This window comes from Carassius auratus, unplaced genomic scaffold (genome assembly GCF_003368295.1).
Source record: "Carassius auratus strain Wakin unplaced genomic scaffold, ASM336829v1 scaf_tig00004557, whole genome shotgun sequence".
NCBI classification, from domain to species: Eukaryota; Metazoa; Chordata; class Actinopteri; order Cypriniformes; family Cyprinidae; genus Carassius; species Carassius auratus.
In genome coordinates this window covers 1,039,335-1,060,369 of record NW_020523604.1, presented here as the reverse complement: position 1 = coordinate 1,060,369, position 21,035 = coordinate 1,039,335, and the positions used below count along the sequence as shown (strand labels likewise).

The 21,035-nt window shown below is 38.3% G+C and overlaps 2 protein-coding genes across 9 annotated transcripts in view; one reads left to right on the top strand and one right to left on the bottom strand.

The window, feature by feature from the left end:
• The first annotated feature begins 1,041 nt into the window (after nucleotides 1–1,041).
• On the top strand, nucleotides 1,042–17,595 carry LOC113070552 (activin receptor type-1B-like). The gene is made up of 9 exons (XM_026243944.1): nucleotides 1,042–1,241; nucleotides 11,839–12,078; nucleotides 12,847–13,092; nucleotides 13,168–13,398; nucleotides 13,523–13,690; nucleotides 13,786–13,942; nucleotides 14,061–14,185; nucleotides 14,940–15,070; nucleotides 15,433–17,595. Exons 1-9 carry the CDS (start codon nucleotides 1,151–1,153, stop codon nucleotides 15,556–15,558), a joined length of 1,515 nt encoding a protein of 504 aa, XP_026099729.1. The 5' UTR covers nucleotides 1,042–1,150; the 3' UTR covers nucleotides 15,559–17,595.
• Nucleotides 17,596–18,233: 638 nt separating this feature from the next.
• The window catches only part of LOC113070551 (histone-lysine N-methyltransferase 2D-like), a 35,634-nt gene continuing 32,832 nt past the window's right edge, over nucleotides 18,234–21,035 (bottom strand). For all 8 annotated transcript variants that reach the window (XM_026243936.1, XM_026243935.1, XM_026243941.1 and 5 more), the window contains exon 54: nucleotides 18,234–21,034. In XM_026243936.1, the coding sequence (XP_026099721.1) occupies nucleotides 20,942–21,034 (93 nt within the window). In that variant the 3' untranslated portion in view covers nucleotides 18,234–20,941. The remainder of the gene's footprint in view (nucleotide 21,035) is intronic.

Sequence of the window (21,035 nt, the reverse complement as noted above, 5' to 3'; positions counted from 1 at the left end):
AGGTCTCTTAAGCTCATAACCCATGCTGCGGTTTTTGTGGGAGTCCTGAATGCTTTTCGTGTTGCTCACAGGGGTTCTGTAAGCTCTTTTGGATCACACACATCGCGCAATGTGGGTCCAGCTCAAAAAGGTAACTTTGGCTCCAGAGTCATATTATAAATGCTGAGACTCTGGAGAATAGTGAACACCTCCTGCTGGATCACTACTAAGACGTGATCCAAAAGTTGCAAATGTGTCACTGCTTACAAGTCAGCCCTTAAAATATTCTCAATATAAAAATAAATAAATAAAAATAATTCTTCATTAAACAAACTATTCTGTTACAATGAATGTGTGCGTGTACAGCACATTTTATGATTTACGATTTACTCATCACTGATTCTTGAAACATGACATAACATTCTAGTTTTATTTCTTTATTACATTTTAAATATTTTTTTATAAATAAGAAAAAAAAAGTCCTGGTTTAATAAATGTGATATCAAATTAATGGCTGTTTTATCAACAACATCAGATAAATCTAAATTAGTTTCAACTATATTCACAATCAATCATTTATTGAAATGACAAGATTATATTATATTATTTTTTTCCATTTTAATTGTAATATTATTAGTATTCATAAAACCTTTTTGGAATATACCAGCATTGACCCACATTTTGAGAGACAGTAAAAAAATTAAAAACATTTTTGTAAAACAAAATAATAATAATAAAATAAATAAATAAATAAAATACATTTGAATAGATTACCCCAAAATACTTCCTTGTTCTATAAACTTTTTTCCCCCTGATCTGTAAACAGTTTTGTCCCAGTTTTCAATAATCAGTGTTTCTTGTCTTAATTCGTCCATGTTAAACCCACAAGCTTAGATTTCTGGAACATATGACACAGCATAAACAAAAACAAACCTGATGAGACCTCAACTACAGACAGGACCATCGGGCCAATTCACAAATGAGTCCTTGTAAAGAGACATTTCACCACAACAAAGGAGCCCAGGCGTGGAGCCCTCCCCTTTAAAACTAGTCACACCCCTTTAACCCACTATTGTCTAGCCGAGTCTGGCAGGCGGTGTATGGTTGGTCGGTTTGTGGTTGTGTTGGAAGTCTCGCTCGCTTGTCAATATCACACACAACGAATACATTAATGCTAAGAGATGGGAATCTTGCAGTCATGCTTCCACGACGAACTGCTGTAGCGCTGCTCGCCCTGTGTGGATTAATAGCGGTCGGCGATGGTGAGTCGGTCGGGTGTTTATGTGTGTGTCACCTCTCTCTGTGTGTATTTATTTATTTGCTAGGCTGCTGGTGTGTGGAGAGAGAGTGTGGCCAGGCTGTGCTGTGTTGTGCTGGACGGGGCAGCCTGGCGCTCATCATGGCGCTGTGTCTGGGGTTTGTAAACCAGTCATCTGTACCGTAAATCATTTCTTATTCACATATTACTAGTGTTTTATTTCGAATTGCGTTTCATTCGCGGCACCTAATTGATGTTTGTATGTATCTATTATTAGGTTAGGATTGAACCGCGTTGCTCGTTGTCCCTTTTTAAAATGAAACATTAGACAAATACATATATATATATATATATATATATATATATATATATATATATATATATATATATATATATATATATATATATTAACAGTAAGGTATTTGGATATATAAACACGTTTCACTGTTTACAACCAGGCCTGCTGTCCCTACATTACATTGTGTGGCATGTGTGCTCAAACCTCCAGTATTTCACATGACTTCATATAACTGACGTCAGATGTTGCGAAATGTAAAACTTACATTAATAAACTTGCAACGCCAAACTTTCCCGGTGGTTTGAACGTTGTGACGAGCCATGTCCTATTAGTAAATTAATCGCGCTTCTGATTCGAATCTTTCCAATTAACCGATTCACATTACCAGACAGCAAGCAGTTTCGGCCCACATCTGGCCCGCGTGAAATCCATGCTTGCCAAATGTGGGACAGATCTGGGCCGAAACTGCTTGCTGTTTCTGTTCACACTACTGGTCTGAAGGATTTGTTCACTAACAGGACCGCTTCACGAGTTCCAAACTCACGACTCGTTGATTCGAACCCGGGACTGTCTCTTTCGGATGGGGTCAATTCGTAAACAAAAAAAAACCCAGCAGAATGTTTGTGCAGAACGTAAAACCATACTAGAGTATCAGGAACCACATGATGACGTAAATACGTTATGACGTAAAATGTTAGGTATTCCATTTAGAAAAAATTCCAAGCATAGTGATTGGTCGACCTAAATTAATCACAGAATCGTTTTTGGAAATTTCTTGCAGTTTTTATTTTTATTTATTTTTTACTTCAAGTTAAAATAATATTAATAAAAATGTTTAAAACTGAAATTATATAAGGTGTCTGTAAACCCTTGGATTTGACTTGCTTTACTTCCATCCATTGTTGATGATTGACATGTTTCTATGATTTTTCATTTTATACAGATTTAATAACAAAAATAACTTTTAAGATCAGAAAATGTTCTAAAGAACCATTTCGCAGAAATGAGTCCAACTTCCCTTTACTAGTTGTGACATGTAACTCAACATGAATTCCAGTTATTCATTTAAAAATGACCAGCTTTGTTTGTAGTTACATGTTAGATTATATCATAAATGCTGTTGACAGTACATAGTTTGCTGTGGTATACCCTGTTTACAAAACAATGGTGGTGTTTCTTAACATTAATCAGCATTGTGTATTTCGACGGGCGAAAACAGTCCTCATTGACCCCACTGCTATTGTCAAGCCATAAGGCCTAAAATATTGCATATTACTTAATTTATTCACATAGTTTACTGGTTCTAGAAAACCAGATTTATGTTTTATAACCCCTGGCAAGTACGTATTTGTTGTAGAGTACAATGGGAAGCTGGTCATTCAGCAAGTTCAGACTCAAGTCAGATTTGGAGTCTGGTCCTTTGTAATGGAAATGTGGGCAATGAGCCCTATTCAGTGGCCTGTCAAGGGAGTCTGCCTTTCTTTTGTATGGCCAAACTGATGGTGGTTACATCCACAGCACAAATAAACATGTCTGTGGTTGCATGGCACAGCACGATAACGGTTTATGCTTGGAAACACTAATGAGAATTTCTGGAAGGACCAAACTGTGCAAATCAGTATGATGTTGTTCAGATGATTTTTGAGAAGTCAACAAAATATAGTATGAAAACTGGGCCACGTTTTTGTAGTGTGATCAACTAGAATACTAATGAGTGTGGATTTTTTTGGTCTTTAAATTTGAAATGACATTTTCCCCGTTTAAACTTGCTGTGCTCCAGACATATCACTAAAGACTGTGTAATGAAATGTAACACAGCAGGGGCCATTTCCATCGACGATTTGAGAAAGTTCAGCAATCTGTGATCTCTAATTGGTGACTCATCTTTTTCCGAGAAGCATCGCTCCCACTGTTCTCAAATGGTTGTGTTGCACAAAATGCTGCCAAATGCTCTAATAGAGCTTGATAGGAAATGCTTAACAGACAGATCCCACCTGTAGTATGTCTGACTGGGTCAGCTCAATGTCAGACTCTACAGTGAGCCGACTGTAGGGCGAGAGGCGCCTTTGGGCTGCCAGTGATGGGTTTGCACAGCTGCCGGTAGTTGGACACAGACTAGTGGAAATGAAACAGATTGGCGACTCCAACCATGTTATGGTAATTATTCCTTTGAGATGCTGCTGAAACCAAGCAGTCTTAGGCGATTCAATGTGTCAAGGCTCTGGATTTGCAATCTGACCACCTAGTTTCCCAGTAAGCATGCCATTTTTTTTGTGTGTGTGTTTGATAAACTGGCTTGTCGTGAGTCTTCGAGCTTCTAGATGTCTGTGTGACGCTTCTCGCAGGCCTGTGTGAGAAAACAACAGCAATGTGATATGGGCACTGTGAGCTAGGCAGACAGCCGTGAGGCAGGGTGCGTCGCTTTCATCATCTTTCATTCGCTCGCACATTTGTCTTTTCTCTTCACACGCAGACCAGACTGAATCATGAAGTCCCCGCTCTCCTACATTTACGTTTGGTGAAAAACTCTTCAGGAATGACACAATAACCCATTCAAACTTTTTTTCAAACATTTTATGAGTGACTCACTTGCTTACAAGAAATGACCATTAATTTGTTCCACTTCTCATAACAACAGCCGCAAAGTGGAAAAAGTGAGTTGAAGGAATAGGTCAGCCAAAGTGAAAATTTGCTGAAAATGTACTCACCCTCAGGTCATCCAGGATGTTGATGAGTCTCTACAACGGAACAGATTTGGAGAGATTAGGCATTTCAGCACTTGCTGTCAAAATGAGAGACCTAACTGCTAATAAAAACATCACGATAATTCAAAAGTAATCCATATGACTCCAGTCCATCAATTAATGTCTTGTGAAATAAAAAGCTGTGTGCTTGTAAGTCTTTCTCCAATGAAATTTTGTCTTGTCTGAATCAGGAGAGAAATATGCACAGATCAAGCATTTAGAAGATGAAACAGTACAGAACAGTTCTAAATAAACAGGGTACAACAGGGGATGGACCTTTTCACTGCGTTAATTGCTGGACTGAAGTCGCATGGATTACTTGTGGATTATTGGGTTGTTTTTATCAGCTGTTTGGACTCTGACGGCACCCATTCACTGCATAGGATCCACTGGTGAGGGTGATCTAATGCAAAATTTCTCCAAATCTCTTATGATGAAGAAACAAGCTCATCTACATCTTGGTTGGTCTGAGGGAGAGCATTATGCAATCATGCATATTTGGATGTTAACTCTTACTTAATTTTTAAATCTAGTGCTTTTAAAATTTTTAGATGTTTATTAATGCATACAATTATGATATAGATATTCTGAACCTCAGAGGCTCTGAACTTATGTTGTGAAGGCAGGAAGGATCAGATTTTTTAAGCCTGTATATACCAGTAGGGCTCCAGGTGCTTTTGAGAGCGCTGTTATGGAAATGAAAGGGAGAACATTAAGCCATATTTTGCATGTGTGTGCTTGTATGTAAGATCAGAGAACGGAAAGTGTAGCAAAGATATGTGGATTCATGTGGAGTGTGTGTGTGTGCGAGTATGTTTCTGGGGAGGCCGGCAGCTGGGGTTGAGTCCACGGTCACAGCCGATTGAAGCTGGTCTCTGCTTCATTAATGACCTTACTAATGACCCGAATGACCGGCGGGCAGTACTGATTACACTGAGAGACAGACTTTTGTGTGACCTAGGTTATAGTGCATGTTTAGAAGTAGTACATTTAATTGACGTTTTCCCCTTAGTACTAAAATTATTATCTTGCAGATCTATTTTCTTAAATATAAGGGTATTTTTGTATTGTAATAAGCTCTAAGGTATAATTTTGTTATTGTTTACTCACTCTCATGTCATTCCAAACCCATAGCAAGTTCCATAAAGCTCCATTAAAAACTGTAAAAGCAATGTGACTTTTTAGGATTTTTCATTTTTGAGTGAAAAGACATTTCTATTAGAAACCATTTGAATTTTAAATAAATTCTGTTTTTATGAAATTTCAATTCATCAAAGAATCCTGTAAAAAAGGGTTTACATTTTCATAAAAAACTGTTTTCAACATTCATAACAATAACAACGTTTCTTGAGCACCTAATCAGCATGTCAGAGTGCTTTCTGAAGGATCATATGACACTGAAGAATAAATTATATTTTAAAATAAATAAAAATAGATAATTATCAAATTTAATCAAATAAACACAGCCTTGATGAGCATGAGAGGAGACTATAAATTCTTAGGCTGGAAACTTTTGAATGGTAGTGTATCTATTTAAAACTAATGCACCTCTTATACTTGTCAGAAAGAACAGATTTTTTTTTGTTTGTTTTTTTGTAGCATGAAATGGTTTGAATCTGCTGCCATTTAAAAGAGAAAAAATACATTTAAATCATGCCTCTGGACCAGATGAGTTATTTGACCATGAGGGTTCTGAAGAATCTCCCCTTCCTTTCACTGCATTGATTTTGTGAGTGTAGTTCGAAGTGTGTTTTAGAGTGCACGTCTGTGTGAGTGTGTGTGCGTGCTCTGTCTGGTGGCGTCGGCATGTCTTAATCAGCTCTCTGTCTGGGTGCTCAGTGGATCTCATTTCAGCTCTATGCATCTTGGGTAACTGCACTCTCTCAGTCTGCCTGCTCTCAGCAGCCCCTGGCATCCTGCTAGAAGAGGAGGATGATGGGCTTTCATTATCCAGAAGAGGTGAAGCAAGAGATAATGCCTCCACTGCTTTGACCATCCATTTGTAATGGATATGAGAGGACTGCTTGTGTTGCAGGGGGTAATATTTGCCTCTGAGTGTTTAAACCACAAACCCTGTGAGCTCTGTATCCTCACTTTGACCCCAACACGGACTGCTGGTACTCCTGAAGGAGAGGTTGTGAAATTTGTGTTTCATAGTGAAAGCTTTAGTCACAGTGCTAGTAATGTGAAGTTGCTTGCGGCTTCATTGTTGACTAAAGAGTTCCCATGAGCCCCACTCTGATCAGCCAAGCACACTGTTAATGGCAACAATTTCATTCACGTCTTCCCGCAGTGGTTTTAATTTCCTGTCTGAACAAGTATGGAATGATAGGAACTTCACACTGGCAGTGAGATATTGATGTCGTCCTTTACTGAATTCCCCCTTTTTTGTTGGGCTAAGCCAAGTCTAGACTAGGCTTTTAAGGTCTGTCGCAGCTAGTCCCTCGGCCGAAATCCTGTCACAGCTGGGGGTTCTGTAAGTCGCCCTCTGTTACCTCTCTGTGTTCTTTCCTGGCGTATCTGTTTCACCGGCAGCTTTTAAAAGCATGTCAGGGGAGTCCCCTACCCCCAGCCACTCTAACAGTAACTCCCCCATCCTCCACCGCACAACCCACTCCCATCCTTTGTCCAGACACAGCCCGCCCAATCCCTCCTCATGTCCCCTTAATCTCCACACAAAGAGCCAGTGTAAGGCCACCAATTATGCGTATACAAGACCTCGCTTGGCCTGAACCGCTCGTGCTCCCTCGCCGCAGGTTTGGAGCCACGCACACCGTGTTGTCGACTAGCTTTGCATGAACTTTGATTGGTCTTTTTGAAGTTTCACAGACTGTATTGGAGGAATTGGAGTGGAGAGAGTGTTGGGTTTCTGTAGCATAAGTGATTTGGTGGTTGTCGAAGGTTTGGTTTAGTATGTTAAAGTCACAATAAATATTGTAAAAAAAAATGTATGATTATGCCTTAATAGCTCACAATGTGGCTTTGTCAGATTTTTTACATTGAGGTGGAAACATGGTTAAAATCATATGGCAAAAAATCTCATGATTATGCCTTAATAGCTCACAATGTGGAAACATGCATAGCTATCAGTAAAAAAAAAATAATAATTAGTTGTGAGATACTAAAAAATGCTCCTTGCGTAGGGCTGGTAGCTGGTTCAATCCATTTGATATTGAGATGTGGGGAGGAGCGGAGATAGTCAGACCCGAATGATTTGAGAAGTCCAAAATATGTCACCAGAGAGAAGTCTGTAATTTTCACCACAAGATTGAGTAACAACACTTTCATTAAAAAATGGAGGTAAAAAATTTAAATGTATACACATGGAGGAATCGTTCATATTAAGATCTTTAACATGCTTTACAAAATACCTAAGATACACTTCATGCCAACTTTAACAACACCAAAGAGTTACATTCAATGAATACACAATATTCTTAAAGTACACAATTTCACACCCATATTACCGCATAGCGTGCCCTGATATAATTTAGTGTTGGCATATTGATATCATGTAAAAATGTCATGCTGAGTATGAAATATATCCCCATTATACATGAATATAAAAGTTGACCTGAAGAGGCTTTGTGATTTCATGAGCTTTTGGACTGACCTGAAACCAGTGTTGTGTTCTACAGTTGTGACGTCTCTGGAATCCTTATTGTTTGATGATGATAAAAAAAAAAAAAAAGAACTGTGTAATTTCTGTCACCATGCAGAACTGTGAAATGAATGATTGTTAAAATAATAAAAAAAACAGGTATTCCCGAACTCGCCCCTCATCTTTCATTGGTTGACAAAATGGGTAACCCTGCCTCCAAATCACACCATTAGTTGAGTCAGTTTAACTTCATCAGACTGGTCAGGATGCTCAAACAGAACAGTGTTAATTTTTGTTTTGGATTAACATTTTTGTAACATTTTGGCTAAATCGGTCTACGAATGGTTACTTAAAGTTGTCTCTGCGTATTACATTAGTTGCTAAGTGCTGTCCCTTTTGTTGTTTAATTTAGGTTACAGTGAGGCACTTTCAATGGAAGGGAGAAGAGATGTTTGAATGCGATTCTTTTGATAATATAAAATCACTTACAATTAATCATCTTTTTGAACTGTGATGTTGTTCTAGCCATTTTCACTGTAATTTTAGGCATTATGTTTCCATCACCATGAAATAGTATAAAACTGAAGATAATTTTACACTACAAGGGTTAGTAAGAGATTTTTTTTCCCCCACGTTAAAATCACGTTAATACACATTGTTTACATCTTGTGGCTTTACTATTGTATGTTAATGTTGAAGGATTGGCCGTGTTCACTTCAACTCTAAGTGCAACCCAGAATTTCACTTTTGTTTTTTTGTATTTTAAAGGAGGGACATGTAGAAATAAATGCTTGTGCTATTCAACATTATATTTGTGTTGATTGAGCAACTTGTACTGAATCCGCGATATTCCTTTTTATTTTATTTTAACCATAAAATTACACACTTCAGCTGTAAGTATAGGCATCCATCCTGATTATGATTAATGTGGTATATACATTGCATTTTCTCAGACCTCTTTAGAAAGAGACTATGAAGCAATTACGGTCATTCTATTTGCTGCCCAGTGATTTAATGATATTGTGTGTGCTCCATTAGAGGGTTATTATGGCACCGGGTTGTTTTTCTCTCGCTATCAGGGCCTGGTTACCTCCATGTAATCTGCAGGAAATTCCTTGTGCATGTGAACTTCAGTTGACTTGGATCTGCTCCACTAACAGTTACTGGCAGTGTCCTTCTGTGTCTGTTAGATCACAGCCTTTATAAGATTTATAAAGAGTACACAAACACTCTCACACACTCCCTTTCTTGCTCTATGACACTTGACACATACACACACCCCCACACAATTACACACGGTGAAAAAAGCAAAGTTGACACTTGTTCAGGGTGTGGTTCCGTCACTTGCATGTCATAAGTTGTGCAATAAACCTCTGTGTGAAAAACTGTGGGAGGAAGAGTAATGAGTCAATTAAGTGTGTGTGGAGCGAGATGAGGGACAGTAGAACTACAAAGTAAAAACAGAGACCTAATCATGTGGGAAAGGCAAACGAAAGTTAAAATGAGAAGAGAGGATTAGAGTGAACGTTCTTGACAGGGACGCCCAGAAAAGACTGGGCATTAAATCGTGTTTTGTCCCTTGGTGGGCCCTGTTATGATCAGCAGTCAACCGTCTGAAGTCCTATTATTTTAAAACCGCTGCAATTTGACTTGAGTGGTCTGCCATTGTATGCGGCTCGATAAAATCAAGGGCGCCACTGAAGTATGAACGCCACCCCTCGTGTCATGACCTCGGTCACCGTTGACAGTCTGTGTACCAGTCGTCATCGCATCCTGTCTGAGTTTGTCTGATCTGGTGAAGAGACACAAAAATACACAATAGTGATGACAGGTCTAAAAAAGTTTCAAAAGGCGAGATGTTCGTCCGTCACTGGGCCATTTGAATGCCCCTGAAGATTAATGATATAGTTTATTTATGCCCAAAGTTAAGACAACAAAAAGGTACCGTGATGTAACCGTGTTACCATTGAAGTCTTTTCATTTTGAACTTTATTATTATAGATTGCATTTATACTCCACATTTTTTTTAATCTTACCATCTGTTCTATGGTACTCCAACACTACTATTTTTCTTGACTATTTTCGAAATAGTCAGTGGATGAAACTGAATATTTACTAATTATTTGCTAAACTCTTCATGAATGAATGTCAGAAGATTTCTTTTTTTAGATGTCATCAATGTTTAGAATCTTAAATCAGATTAGATGCATTCCAATTGACAGTGCATGTAAACATACCTAGTGATCTGTAGTGATAGTTATATACAGATATATTTGTTGATATATGAGTTCCATCGATATGTCTCTCGACATTGCATACAACTTTGCAGAGACATTGGGGCAACACCTTTCTCCACCTTTTTGCAATACTAAAGCTGGATTTGCTTAACTCAGTGGCACTTAGGTGGGTGAAAATTGGGGGCCCCTTATAACAAAATGCTTGGCGCCCCATTTCCATCAGAATCTTTCTTCTTCACCTCAATTATTTGGATGTTATTATCAAAGTCTGAAGACTGGTCCAGCCACATGGAGGATTCCGACTCTCAGCGCAGGGAGATTTTCGAGCCTGGTCACGTAGATCAAGAGCTGCTCCGCATCACTTCCAAGGTGGTGGAAGAGTCTGTTTGGGTTCATTTTTTTGTCGTTAACGCTGATCTGCCAACAAAACACCTGGTAAAAGAGTCGCACGATAACGTATGTCATCACTATGACACAGCCTTACGGCATTCATTCTGGCTTTTGTTCACACAGAGCAATGTTACTAGGTCCCCAACCCGGGATTGATTCTGGGATTGTGTTTGCGTTCACACAGAAGGTGACCAGGCAATGTTTTCCAGGTCCAACGTGCAGTGTGAAAGGGGCTCAAGGTGTGGCACGCCCTGTATTGGTTTGTGCCCACGTCTCCGGCTCTGCACTTCTGACAACTGTGGATGGCGCCAATCTACGCTGCTATTCAAAAATCCCGTCGATTGAGGAGACCATTGCCACGCATCTCTTTTCTTCTCTGATCTTTGCTGAGGGCGTAGTCTGAAGCCAATTTTCGCGCGCTTGAGTGCCATTGGCAATTGCAGAGCAATATAGTGTTAAGCAAATCAGGCTTCAGTATTATAATGAGAAAGGTGTTTCCCCCAATGCGTTAGCAAAGCTGTACGCAACATTTCGGTCCCTTCTCAGGGAACCAAGGTTACGTTAAGTAACCAGGGACTTTTTCCCGATTCTGATATTAACCATGCCAAGTTGATCAGTGAACAAGTGTAATTTCCTTCATGTATCCAATCCAAAATCTAACAACGACCTTGCAAATAGAAGAGAAACAATTTAGATTTATTTTATATTTTAGTGAACCGAGGATATCTCAGCGATTAATCAATAAAAGGGTGATTCAAATCCTATAGACCAATTTGACTCCAAGGTCCCATTTTGTTTGAGATTATTTTAGTAAATAATAAAACATTTTAAGACATTGCCTCTCTGCTTGTAGTATAATAAATATCTACATTCAGTTGGATTTGAATGCACTGTTGATCCTACTACGTCTTACGTGTCACATCTAATCATCTTGCTCATCATTTATTGCAAACTGAGTTCAATGACTGTGCAATAACTCAATAGTGTGTGAAAGTATTTTGCTGATATAAAGGTGTTACAGTGGGGGTCCGAATCAGGCCGTCCCATGCCAGCTTCTGCTATACACAGTCTGTTTGGGTTCATCTGCAGTGGCAGATTCAGTTTCATGTTATGAAGTTTGGTAACGAACTGAACTCTGCATGCAGTGCCTCTGGCCCGAGTTACCTTACAAGGTGATTCTTTATGTCCTTATATTGGTCTTGCTTGCCCTCTGGTGGTTATTTTGAGATAGCACAGTTCATGAAAAATCCACGTGAATACATACTCATTTAGAATCTGACATTAAGATGAAGATATATTTGAACCATTCTTCTCTCTCTTCCTCTGTCTAGCTCTTATGTGTAATTGCACTGCCTGTGAGAGCAGTGGTTATGTCTGTGAGACCGATGGGGCCTGCATGGCCTCTACGTCCCGCATTAAAGGTCAGGAGGAGCAAGTTCGGATTTGCATCCCTCGTGTCAACCTGGTACCACCTGGACAGCCCATCTACTGCTTGAGCGCAAAAGGCCTGTTCAACACACACTGCTGTTATAAAGACTTCTGCAACAGCATCCACCTCCAGACTCCCAGCGGTAGGAGTTCAGGCCAAATACACTATTGTTCAAAAGTTTGTTTGTTTACTTTTAAATGTATTCAGATATTTAAATATGTGACACTGGACCACAAAACCAGTCATGAGGGTCAATTTTAATTTTTATCAACTGAATAAATAATCTTTCCATTGATGTATGGTTTGTTAGGATCTGACAATATTTGAATGAGATGCAACTAATTGAAAATCTGGAATCTGAGAGTGCATAAAAATCTATATATTGAGAAAATTGCCTTTTAAAGTTGTCCAAATGAAGTTTTTAGTAATGCATATTTCTAATCAAAATTTTAGTTTTTATATATTAACTGTAGGACATTTGCAAAATATCTTTATGGAACATGATCTGTATTTAAATGATTTTTGGTATTAAAGAAAAACGTATCATTTTGACCCATACAATGTATTGTTGACTATTGCTACAATATACCCGTGCAACTTATGACTAGTTTTGTAGTCCAGGGTTACATATTGTATTTAAGCATGCAGTATAATATTACAAAACATTTATATTTAAAATAAATGATTTTCATTCTATACATTATAATGTGATGCCTAATTTCACTTATGGCATTTAAAACTATTACTTAAAGTTGGTAGTGTTTCATTTTCAATTGTTCAGTTTTAATATTGACCATTTATCATAGCATGAAGATAATGATCTGCCTGTTATCTGTATTGAACAGAATTGTAATATTGGCCCATCCCTCTAGGTCCAACCTGTAAACTGCATATTACTCCTCTTTTTCAGAGATTATTGAAGGTAAAGAGGACAGGTGGGGTCCTGTAGAGCTGGTGGCAGTGATAGCAGGCCCGGTCTTCCTCTTTTGCTTATTGCTTATCGTGGGAGTGCTCGTTTTCCAGCACCACCAGCGCAACTATAACCATCGGCAGCGACTCGAAGTTGAGGATCCATCCTGTGATCATCTGTACCTGGCCAAAGACAAGACCTTGCAGGATCTCATCTTCGATCTGTCCACCTCCGGTTCAGGATCTGGTAAGCTGCGCCTCTGTCCTCGTCCCATATGCGAGTAGTGTGTTGTTTGTGTGCTAATGAGTTTTCTCATTGCAGGTCTGCCCTTGTTTGTTCAGCGAACAGTGGCCAGGACAATTGTTCTGCACGAAATTATAGGTAAAGGTCGCTTTGGGGAAGTATGGAGGGGGAGATGGAGAGGAGGGGATGTGGCTGTGAAGATCTTCTCATCCAGAGAGGAACGCTCCTGGTTCCGTGAGGCTGAGATTTACCAGACCATCATGCTCCGTCATGAGAACATCTTGGGCTTCATTGCTGCTGATAATAAAGGTATCTATCTATCTATCTTACATATAATGCAACTGATATATTGTTTAAACATTTAATTATCTATCTATATTACATATAATTAAATATTATATATATAAATTGAATATATGTTTCTGTTTCTTAGACAATGGCACATGGACACAGCTCTGGCTGGTGTCAGACTATCATGAACATGGCTCATTATTTGACTATCTCAACCACTACTCCGTCACAATCGAGGGGATGATTAAGTTAGCACTCTCAGCGGCCAGCGGCCTGGCACATCTGCACATGGAGATCCTGGGAACACAGGGTAATCAGGAATGAATGAGTTTGACTGTAACTGTAAAATCTCTCAAATCCTCTACTCACAAAACCAAACTCAATCACGATGGTCTCCTTCCACAGGGAAACCAGGCATTGCACATCGTGACCTCAAATCTAAAAACATCCTGGTGAAAAAGAATGGTACTTGTGCCATAGCAGATCTGGGACTCGCTGTACGGCATGAGTCCATCACTGATACTATAGACATCGCACCTAACCAGAGGGTTGGCACCAAAAGGTACATCTATTGCCAGGCACTGCGACCACATTCAGTTAATGGCTGCTTCATGTAAATGTAACTATAAAGGTTACTATGAAAACGGCATTACCTGATGTGAATTTATTCTGCCTTTCAGATATATGGCCCCTGAGGTACTGGATGAAACAATCAACATGAAGCATTTTGATTCTTTCAAGTGTGCTGATATCTATGCTTTGGGACTGGTATACTGGGAGATTGCACGACGGTGTAATACTGGAGGTGAGAAGAAAGGAGCTTAAATTATCTGCCACCCACAATCTCTTAGCAAATGTGATTAATATCAGCACTTCCAATGGCTGTAGGAGCCAAAGAGTCTTCGGTGTCGTGTTTTGGTACCATTTATTCAGCACTAAAACAGCATATTAGAATAATTTCTAAAGGATCATGCGACACTGAAATAAATTCTGTACATTAAATTAGAAGCAGTCATCTTAAATACCAATAAAACTTCCCAGTGTTACTATTTTTACAGTGTCTGGTAAAAAAAAACTTCTTGTAATAACTGGAAATTATTGACAAAATTGGAAAAATATTAGCCGATTAGCAGAAATTCCTGTAAAAATGTTGTAAGTTTTAAAAATGTATTTTTAATCATAGTTATGTAATCATTTTTGGCCAATTTATGCAGCCCTAATTTTTTATGTGAATAAGTTAAAAACAATTATTAGGCTTTAATTTGTTAAGTGTGTAATGATGTGTATGTTTACTGGTTTAAATACAGTTAGATATATGATGAGGCCTAGAGTAGGAAATTATACGAGGGCAGAATTGTCAGCCCTGCCTCCAGCTCCAAATCCTGAATATTTGGTTGCAGTTGTAATATTTCCCCATGGGACTGTGAATGCTGATTTATTTTGCTACACATAAGCAATAAAACTAATTCTTGAACAAAATATGACATAAAACGTTGCATTGAGCCATTCAGCAATAAACTTGTTGAACCCATCAACTCACATTTTTACTATCTTCTCAGGCATCCACGAAGATTACCAGCTTCCCTACTATGATCTGGTGCCCTCCGACCCCTCTATAGAAGAGATGAGGAAGGTGGTGTGTGATCAGAGACTACGGCCCAATGTGCCCAACTGGTGGCAGAGCTATGAGGTAAAGACTCCCAATGTTTAGCTTTACAGTTTATTTTGCCCATGACCCTCCAGCGATGATGTTTTCAGTGACCAACCACAGTTTATTCAGTCAATACATGACTTTTAGGACTGGTACGTGTGGATCTGATGATAACAGTAACCGCACTAAGAAAAAAAGGGGCAGCATATAATGGGGCAGCATTCACCACAAATATGCTTGCCAATTTGAAACGCCGTTTTTGAGTGCAATATGTTTCAGGCGTGCCATCTGAGATTTTTCACTGTGAAAATACAGCCTTTTAATTAAATTCAGCTGTTTTCGCAAGCATACTTCTGAGAGAGGCTGGAAAACTCTGTTTTATTTGGGTTTTCTCTCCACAGGCGCTGAGAGTGATGGGGAAGATCATGCGGGAGTGCTGGTATGCCAACGGAGCAGCACGGCTTACGGCTCTGCGGATTAAGAAGACTCTCTCGCAACTCAGCATCCAAGAAGACGTTAAGATCTGAAAGACGCAGGATGCTGCAGATCCCTGTAGAGACACAAAGGCGAATAAAGATTTAAGCCAAAAGCAGCCTGCCAGTTTTAGCCCTTTTTTGAACCTTGTACTGTTGTGACGAGGTCTACCTCACCATCTTAAGACGATACTACTGAGGTTGAGTCCATCCTAGCCCATTTCCATTTCTCCAACATCAAAGTTCCCAATCGTGAATGAGCCTCCAACTTCCCTCTATGGACCTACTGTTCTTGAGTTATTTCTCTCTTTTTTTTTTTCTTTTTTTGGCAGGAATGACAATTGAACTGTGACAGGCATTTCGATTTTATCATTTTTATTTCACCACTTTCGTCCAAAATGGACTTTGCCGTGACTTTTTTTTTTAAAGAATGTTTCGCTTTTATTTTTTTGCGTCCTCACACACTAATACACCTTATGTCATATTCCAGTGTGAATCTATGATTATATATAGTGCTCTACTGCTGTTGTGAGAATGTGAAAAAATGTGGATAATACTGTCTCCTCCTGTTATGATAATAGCAATTCATGTACAACCCTAAGTGTAGCAAAGCGAACACACCGTGACTGTGTGACAAAGTGGCATTGCAGTTCTTTGTTCCTGTGGAAGAAATGAAGAAGTGCAGATTATTTACTCCAGTAAAAATCAGCCTGCTAATTTATCTTACTTCAGGCTGCATTGGTTATAAACTCACTCCATTATTGTGGTTAAAGTTTTGAATGCTTTTAAATGTTCACGGGGAGTGTGTGTGTGTGTGTATGTTTATTTAATTGTTTTCGGGTTCTTAAAATCCATGTTGTGATTGCAGAATGCATTGCGGGATGATTGTTTAGTCCTGTTGTCCGACGGCATACTGAGAAAAAATACGAATGTTTTTTGTCATAAGGAAAATCACTACCACTTGTATGCTTTTTTAAAATTTTTTTAAATCACCTTATTTTAATGGGAACTTTAGTATGTTCTATTCCCATTATTCTGGGATGTTGGCATGTTAAACTGCACTGTTGTTATTTGTTTGCAGTCAGTGTCCTTTTAAGGATGTAATAGACAGACACATGTAAAGTATTGAAGTAAAATAATGCATCTCTATTTACCTGCATTACAACATTTATATTGCTCTGTTTTTAATTTATAAATACTACTGAACATTTCTTCCTTATTCTTACGTTTAGGGTTTGCCAAGACTAACCACCAAATGCTGGGCATGGTGACACTGCATCATATGCCAACTTCACTAGTCCCTCCATCCTTTATTAACTAAACTTTCACCAATGTATTGATAAAAGTCAGAAATCTGCAGATGTTGCGAATGATTAACTGGAATCTGGGATATATATCTATATCAGTAGATGCAAAATGTGACTAGATTAGCATTAGCTTTGGCATTAATGCCAAATGCTTGTTGAAGGGCTGGAGGAGAACAAGGGTCCTGTAGTATGTGTAACATTTAATCGATTGCAGGCTCTATTACAGTGTGTTTCTGAATGACCTGTGCATTTTATACGATCAAGGTCATATCATATGAATCTGCTCTGTGTAGCTGGAATATGTTTGATGACAGCAACATGATTCAGTCGAATTGAGTGATGTTGAGAATGGCTAAAATAACTGAGAATCATGACTGAATTTTGTTATATCATGGTGCAGTACATCATACACTGGGAATTCGGTCCTTAGAAATGTATAGGCTAATAGTTCCACTATTTATATTGTGCTTAATTTTTTCATTGCAACTTGGAATTTGCAAATGTTTGATATATGTGACTTTGGCATAAGACTTAAGGAATGACACTTGTTTCAGATGGTAGTTACTGCCACTTTGTGGAGGCAATTTAGTCTAAATTCCCTGACATTTGTCTATTTTAGTCTTGATAAAAAGAGTTCAGATTTGGTAGCCGATGCTTTCAATCCAATGTATATGAGTTTTTGATCCTGAGGTTCCATGTGTATTTTAAACATATTGAAAGGAAATCCACTTGTGGGTTAGTTGATGTACATAAATGGTATACAGTAATAAATCCTTTTTTCTTATTTCGGTTTCGTTTACTCTTTCCAATAGCTTACCTAAAAATAAAACTCTAGTCGTTAATTACTCTCTCTCGTGTCGTTCCAAAACAGGAGACCTTCGTTTATCTTCAGAACACAAATTCAGATTTTTTTGGTGAAATTCGAGCTCATGCGTCGTGGTTCGCGCCATATTGGCGGAGGATAGTGACGCAGTGAAGTCTTATTTTACTTTATGAACAAAAAGTATTCTTGTAGGTTCATAAAATGACGGTTGAGCCCCTGTCATATTGACTATTTAAACGATTTCCTTGCTTCGTTTTTGGGTCTGGGAACATTTCAGTTACGTTGCTGTCTGTGGAGAGTCAATGCTCTCAGAATTCATCAAACATATCTTAATTTGTGTTATGAAGATGAACGAAGGTCTTACATGTTTGGAATGAAATGAAGGCGAGTAATTAATGACAGCGTTTTCATTTTGGGGTGAACTATTCCTTTATTTAGAATTTATATTTTATCATTCTAAAATAGTACCATTATTATAAATTACAGTTTAATAGAATTGCGAATCTCTATTCAAATTTTGAAAGATGCCACTCAAAGTGAAAAGTTTCTAAGCTTCAAAATCTTCACACATATATTACGTAGCAACATAGAAAACTTTGTATTTAAAATGCATTTTATTTTTCTTTACAAGAAAGAAAGCAGAGACAAAGAAATAAATGGAGGGCTGGGAGGGAAGGGGGAGCCGTATATAAAGAGATGCAACCTCTGACGTCAAAAAATATGTACAATTCAAAATTATTATATCCATACAAAACATGCCACATACAATAAAAATGACCATTTTATTAATCTTCCCTAAAAGTAGCTCTGCTGTACAGTTGCAGCATCTTTTTTTAAAAAGTAGATCAGGCTGAAAACTAAAATCAGGATTTATTTAATTACAACACGAGTAGAGAGCTTAAATTAATTAATTTCAAAAGAATAAAGAGGGGCGAGAGTTACTTAAAATTCAGTAAGCGCCCGTGTTTATTAACAGACTACCCTTAAAAAAAATGCTAGTTCGGAGGATGTATAAATAAAATAATGCTGAGTGCAATTCACATGTAATTAATGAAGATATTTTCGATTATTGGAGTCATACCATTTTCCGGCTTTGCGACCTTTTTCATAAGTCATATAAAACATTCACTTCTACAGGGAGGGGAAGAAAACAACAGAACACGAATCAAAAACAGTATCATCTTGAGAGATTCAAGATTTTCCATTTACTGTATATGCTAATTAAACTGTCACTGATTCAAGGACAGGGTTCAGTAATCCACAAGCAGTAGCATAAATAAAAGAAATATACGTGAACAATATTATATAAATACACAAATGCTATGCACCATTTTACTGCTGTATCTTTCAAAAACAAAACAAAAGTAGTATCTATTTCCATGTAAAACCGTTCCCATCTTAAACGTTTGCCATTCACCGCATCAAGTCTTCCAAAATTCATTGGTGAAGACAAGAGAAACATCACACCTTTTTAGTTAAATGTATATGGTCTTGTAGGAAAAATGCAGATAGAAAACAAAAAGAAAAAGTTAAATGCAAAAACACTCTGGTTCATATACATAAAGATATTACTTAGTTTGCCATTTTACATATATTTATAGATATATATACACATTTAGTTTTCTGATAAAATGATATCCAGTGGTTGCTTTTTTTCATGAATTTTATTTCTCTACAATTTTGAATTTGATTAAAAAGGAGCTGGATAAAGATTTTAGACCCCTATTATGTACAGTTTATACATTTTGCATTTATTCTTAATGTGAGGTCATAAGTCAGGGGAGAAAGGAACAAAGTAGCATGGCCTATGTGGAGACTTTGTTCAACTCCCTTCTTTGAAATTCAACTGTTTTTTTTTACCGTTTTAAATTACTTTAATATAAAAAGAATGCCCTTTTGAAGTCTTCCTCCATCACTGCTTCAAGCCTGTAGACTGTGCTACCACTATCAAACCACAATACATAGATTAGATACAACCGGCCGTCAGCAGGCAGAGAAAGACTCACTACAGTAAGTTTACAACAGTCCACTATCACAGAAGGGAAGAGGCTTTACACCTAGGGTCCTGGTTGGAGTGATGAGATCCATACAGAGATCTAATGGATGCATAATGGAAGGATTCAAGATGGGAAAACATGTTGAATGCAGTGGCAGTCTTGCATCACCAGTTTTCTTTTTGTCGTTTGCCCTATAATCTTTCAAATTGCACCAACGTGGATCCGCACTGTGGCTCTTTCTCATAATTCGCTCCGTCATCAAGAATGCGAGAGAATCTGGATGAGCATTTCTATTCTAAAAGCATGATCCGTATGTGTGTTGACGCAGCTACATGATATCTACAGTCGGAAAAAGGTGGCCTCTGAGACACCCGTTTGAGTTTTGATTGCTCCAAGTAATGCATTGTCATATACTGTTCTCTCATTTGTATAATCAAATTAAAAAGATTTGCACTGGCTCACTATTGTAATCATCAGAAAGCAAAATATAGATAGAAGCAAACCTGCTGCTTAAGTTTCCCTGCTTATCCGAGAAGGCGATTGCCATGGACACATTCCTGCCTTCCCCTTTCCACAGTAGCACTTAACAGTTTAATACAAAGCAGTGACGTCCCACAAACTCAATGAGGTAGACTGGGTGAAATAAACCCACCTTTAAACTCAATATAATAAAACATCTGGTGCCTTTCGAGCCACAGGTCAATAGTATTTCGACGTTATCCTATCTCATCACAGTTCTATCCAGAGCCACTTCAGGATTGTCTTGCCAATGTCCACGATCTTCACTGATGATTTGATGGGAGAGCATTTATCTGGGATGACGAAAGGGTGGTAGCGGAAAGGATAGGTCCAAGATAAAGTGTACTAGTTCATTTTTGAGTACTTACATGGCTTTAATCAAACATCTTCACTGAGTTCTAGTCTAAGTGTATTGATATGCTATAGCTTCAGGTATTTTGGTAGATGTCGAAGGGATCGATTGCAGCCAGAGTCAGCTTATTGTAAGAGGAAACAGTGGAGGAAGTAGAGGTGCTTTTGGCAGAGGTGTACTTTTTAATCAACACGAAAGATTCAAGCAGGTCCAATACCTTTGAGCTCATCTGTAAAAGGTTGTGGCATCAAAAGTTTACTCTTCAAAGCTTTGGCTCTTGTTGTGAATAAAGTCTTGTCTTTCGGGTGACTGAGAGTGAACGTTTCTTCCTCAATTTAGAGCAGCTTATTAACTGGATAGTAAGAATATAACAGGCTTTGGCGCAAGAGTGTTCTGGCACCAGGCAGCAAAGATGGGGCGGACTCTTTCTCTGTCCCTGTTAGTTCATCCACTTTCTGCAATTCCAGGCACCACAATGGCAGGGGATCTTGTGCTGATCGTCCTCGAAGTCAAACTGATAGTCATATGTCAGC

Excerpts from the sequence above, each read along its gene's own strand:
- LOC113070552 (XM_026243944.1), top strand. The coding sequence starts at position 1,151 with ATGCTAAGAGATGGGAATCTTGCAGTCATGCTTCCACGACGAACTGCT. Across the intron at positions 13,093-13,167 it reads CACCTCCGGTTCAGGATCTG|GTCTGCCCTTGTTTGTTCAG; the intron begins GTAAGCTGCGCC and ends TTCTCATTGCAG. Across the intron at positions 13,399-13,522 it reads CATTGCTGCTGATAATAAAG|ACAATGGCACATGGACACAG; the intron begins GTATCTATCTAT and ends TCTGTTTCTTAG.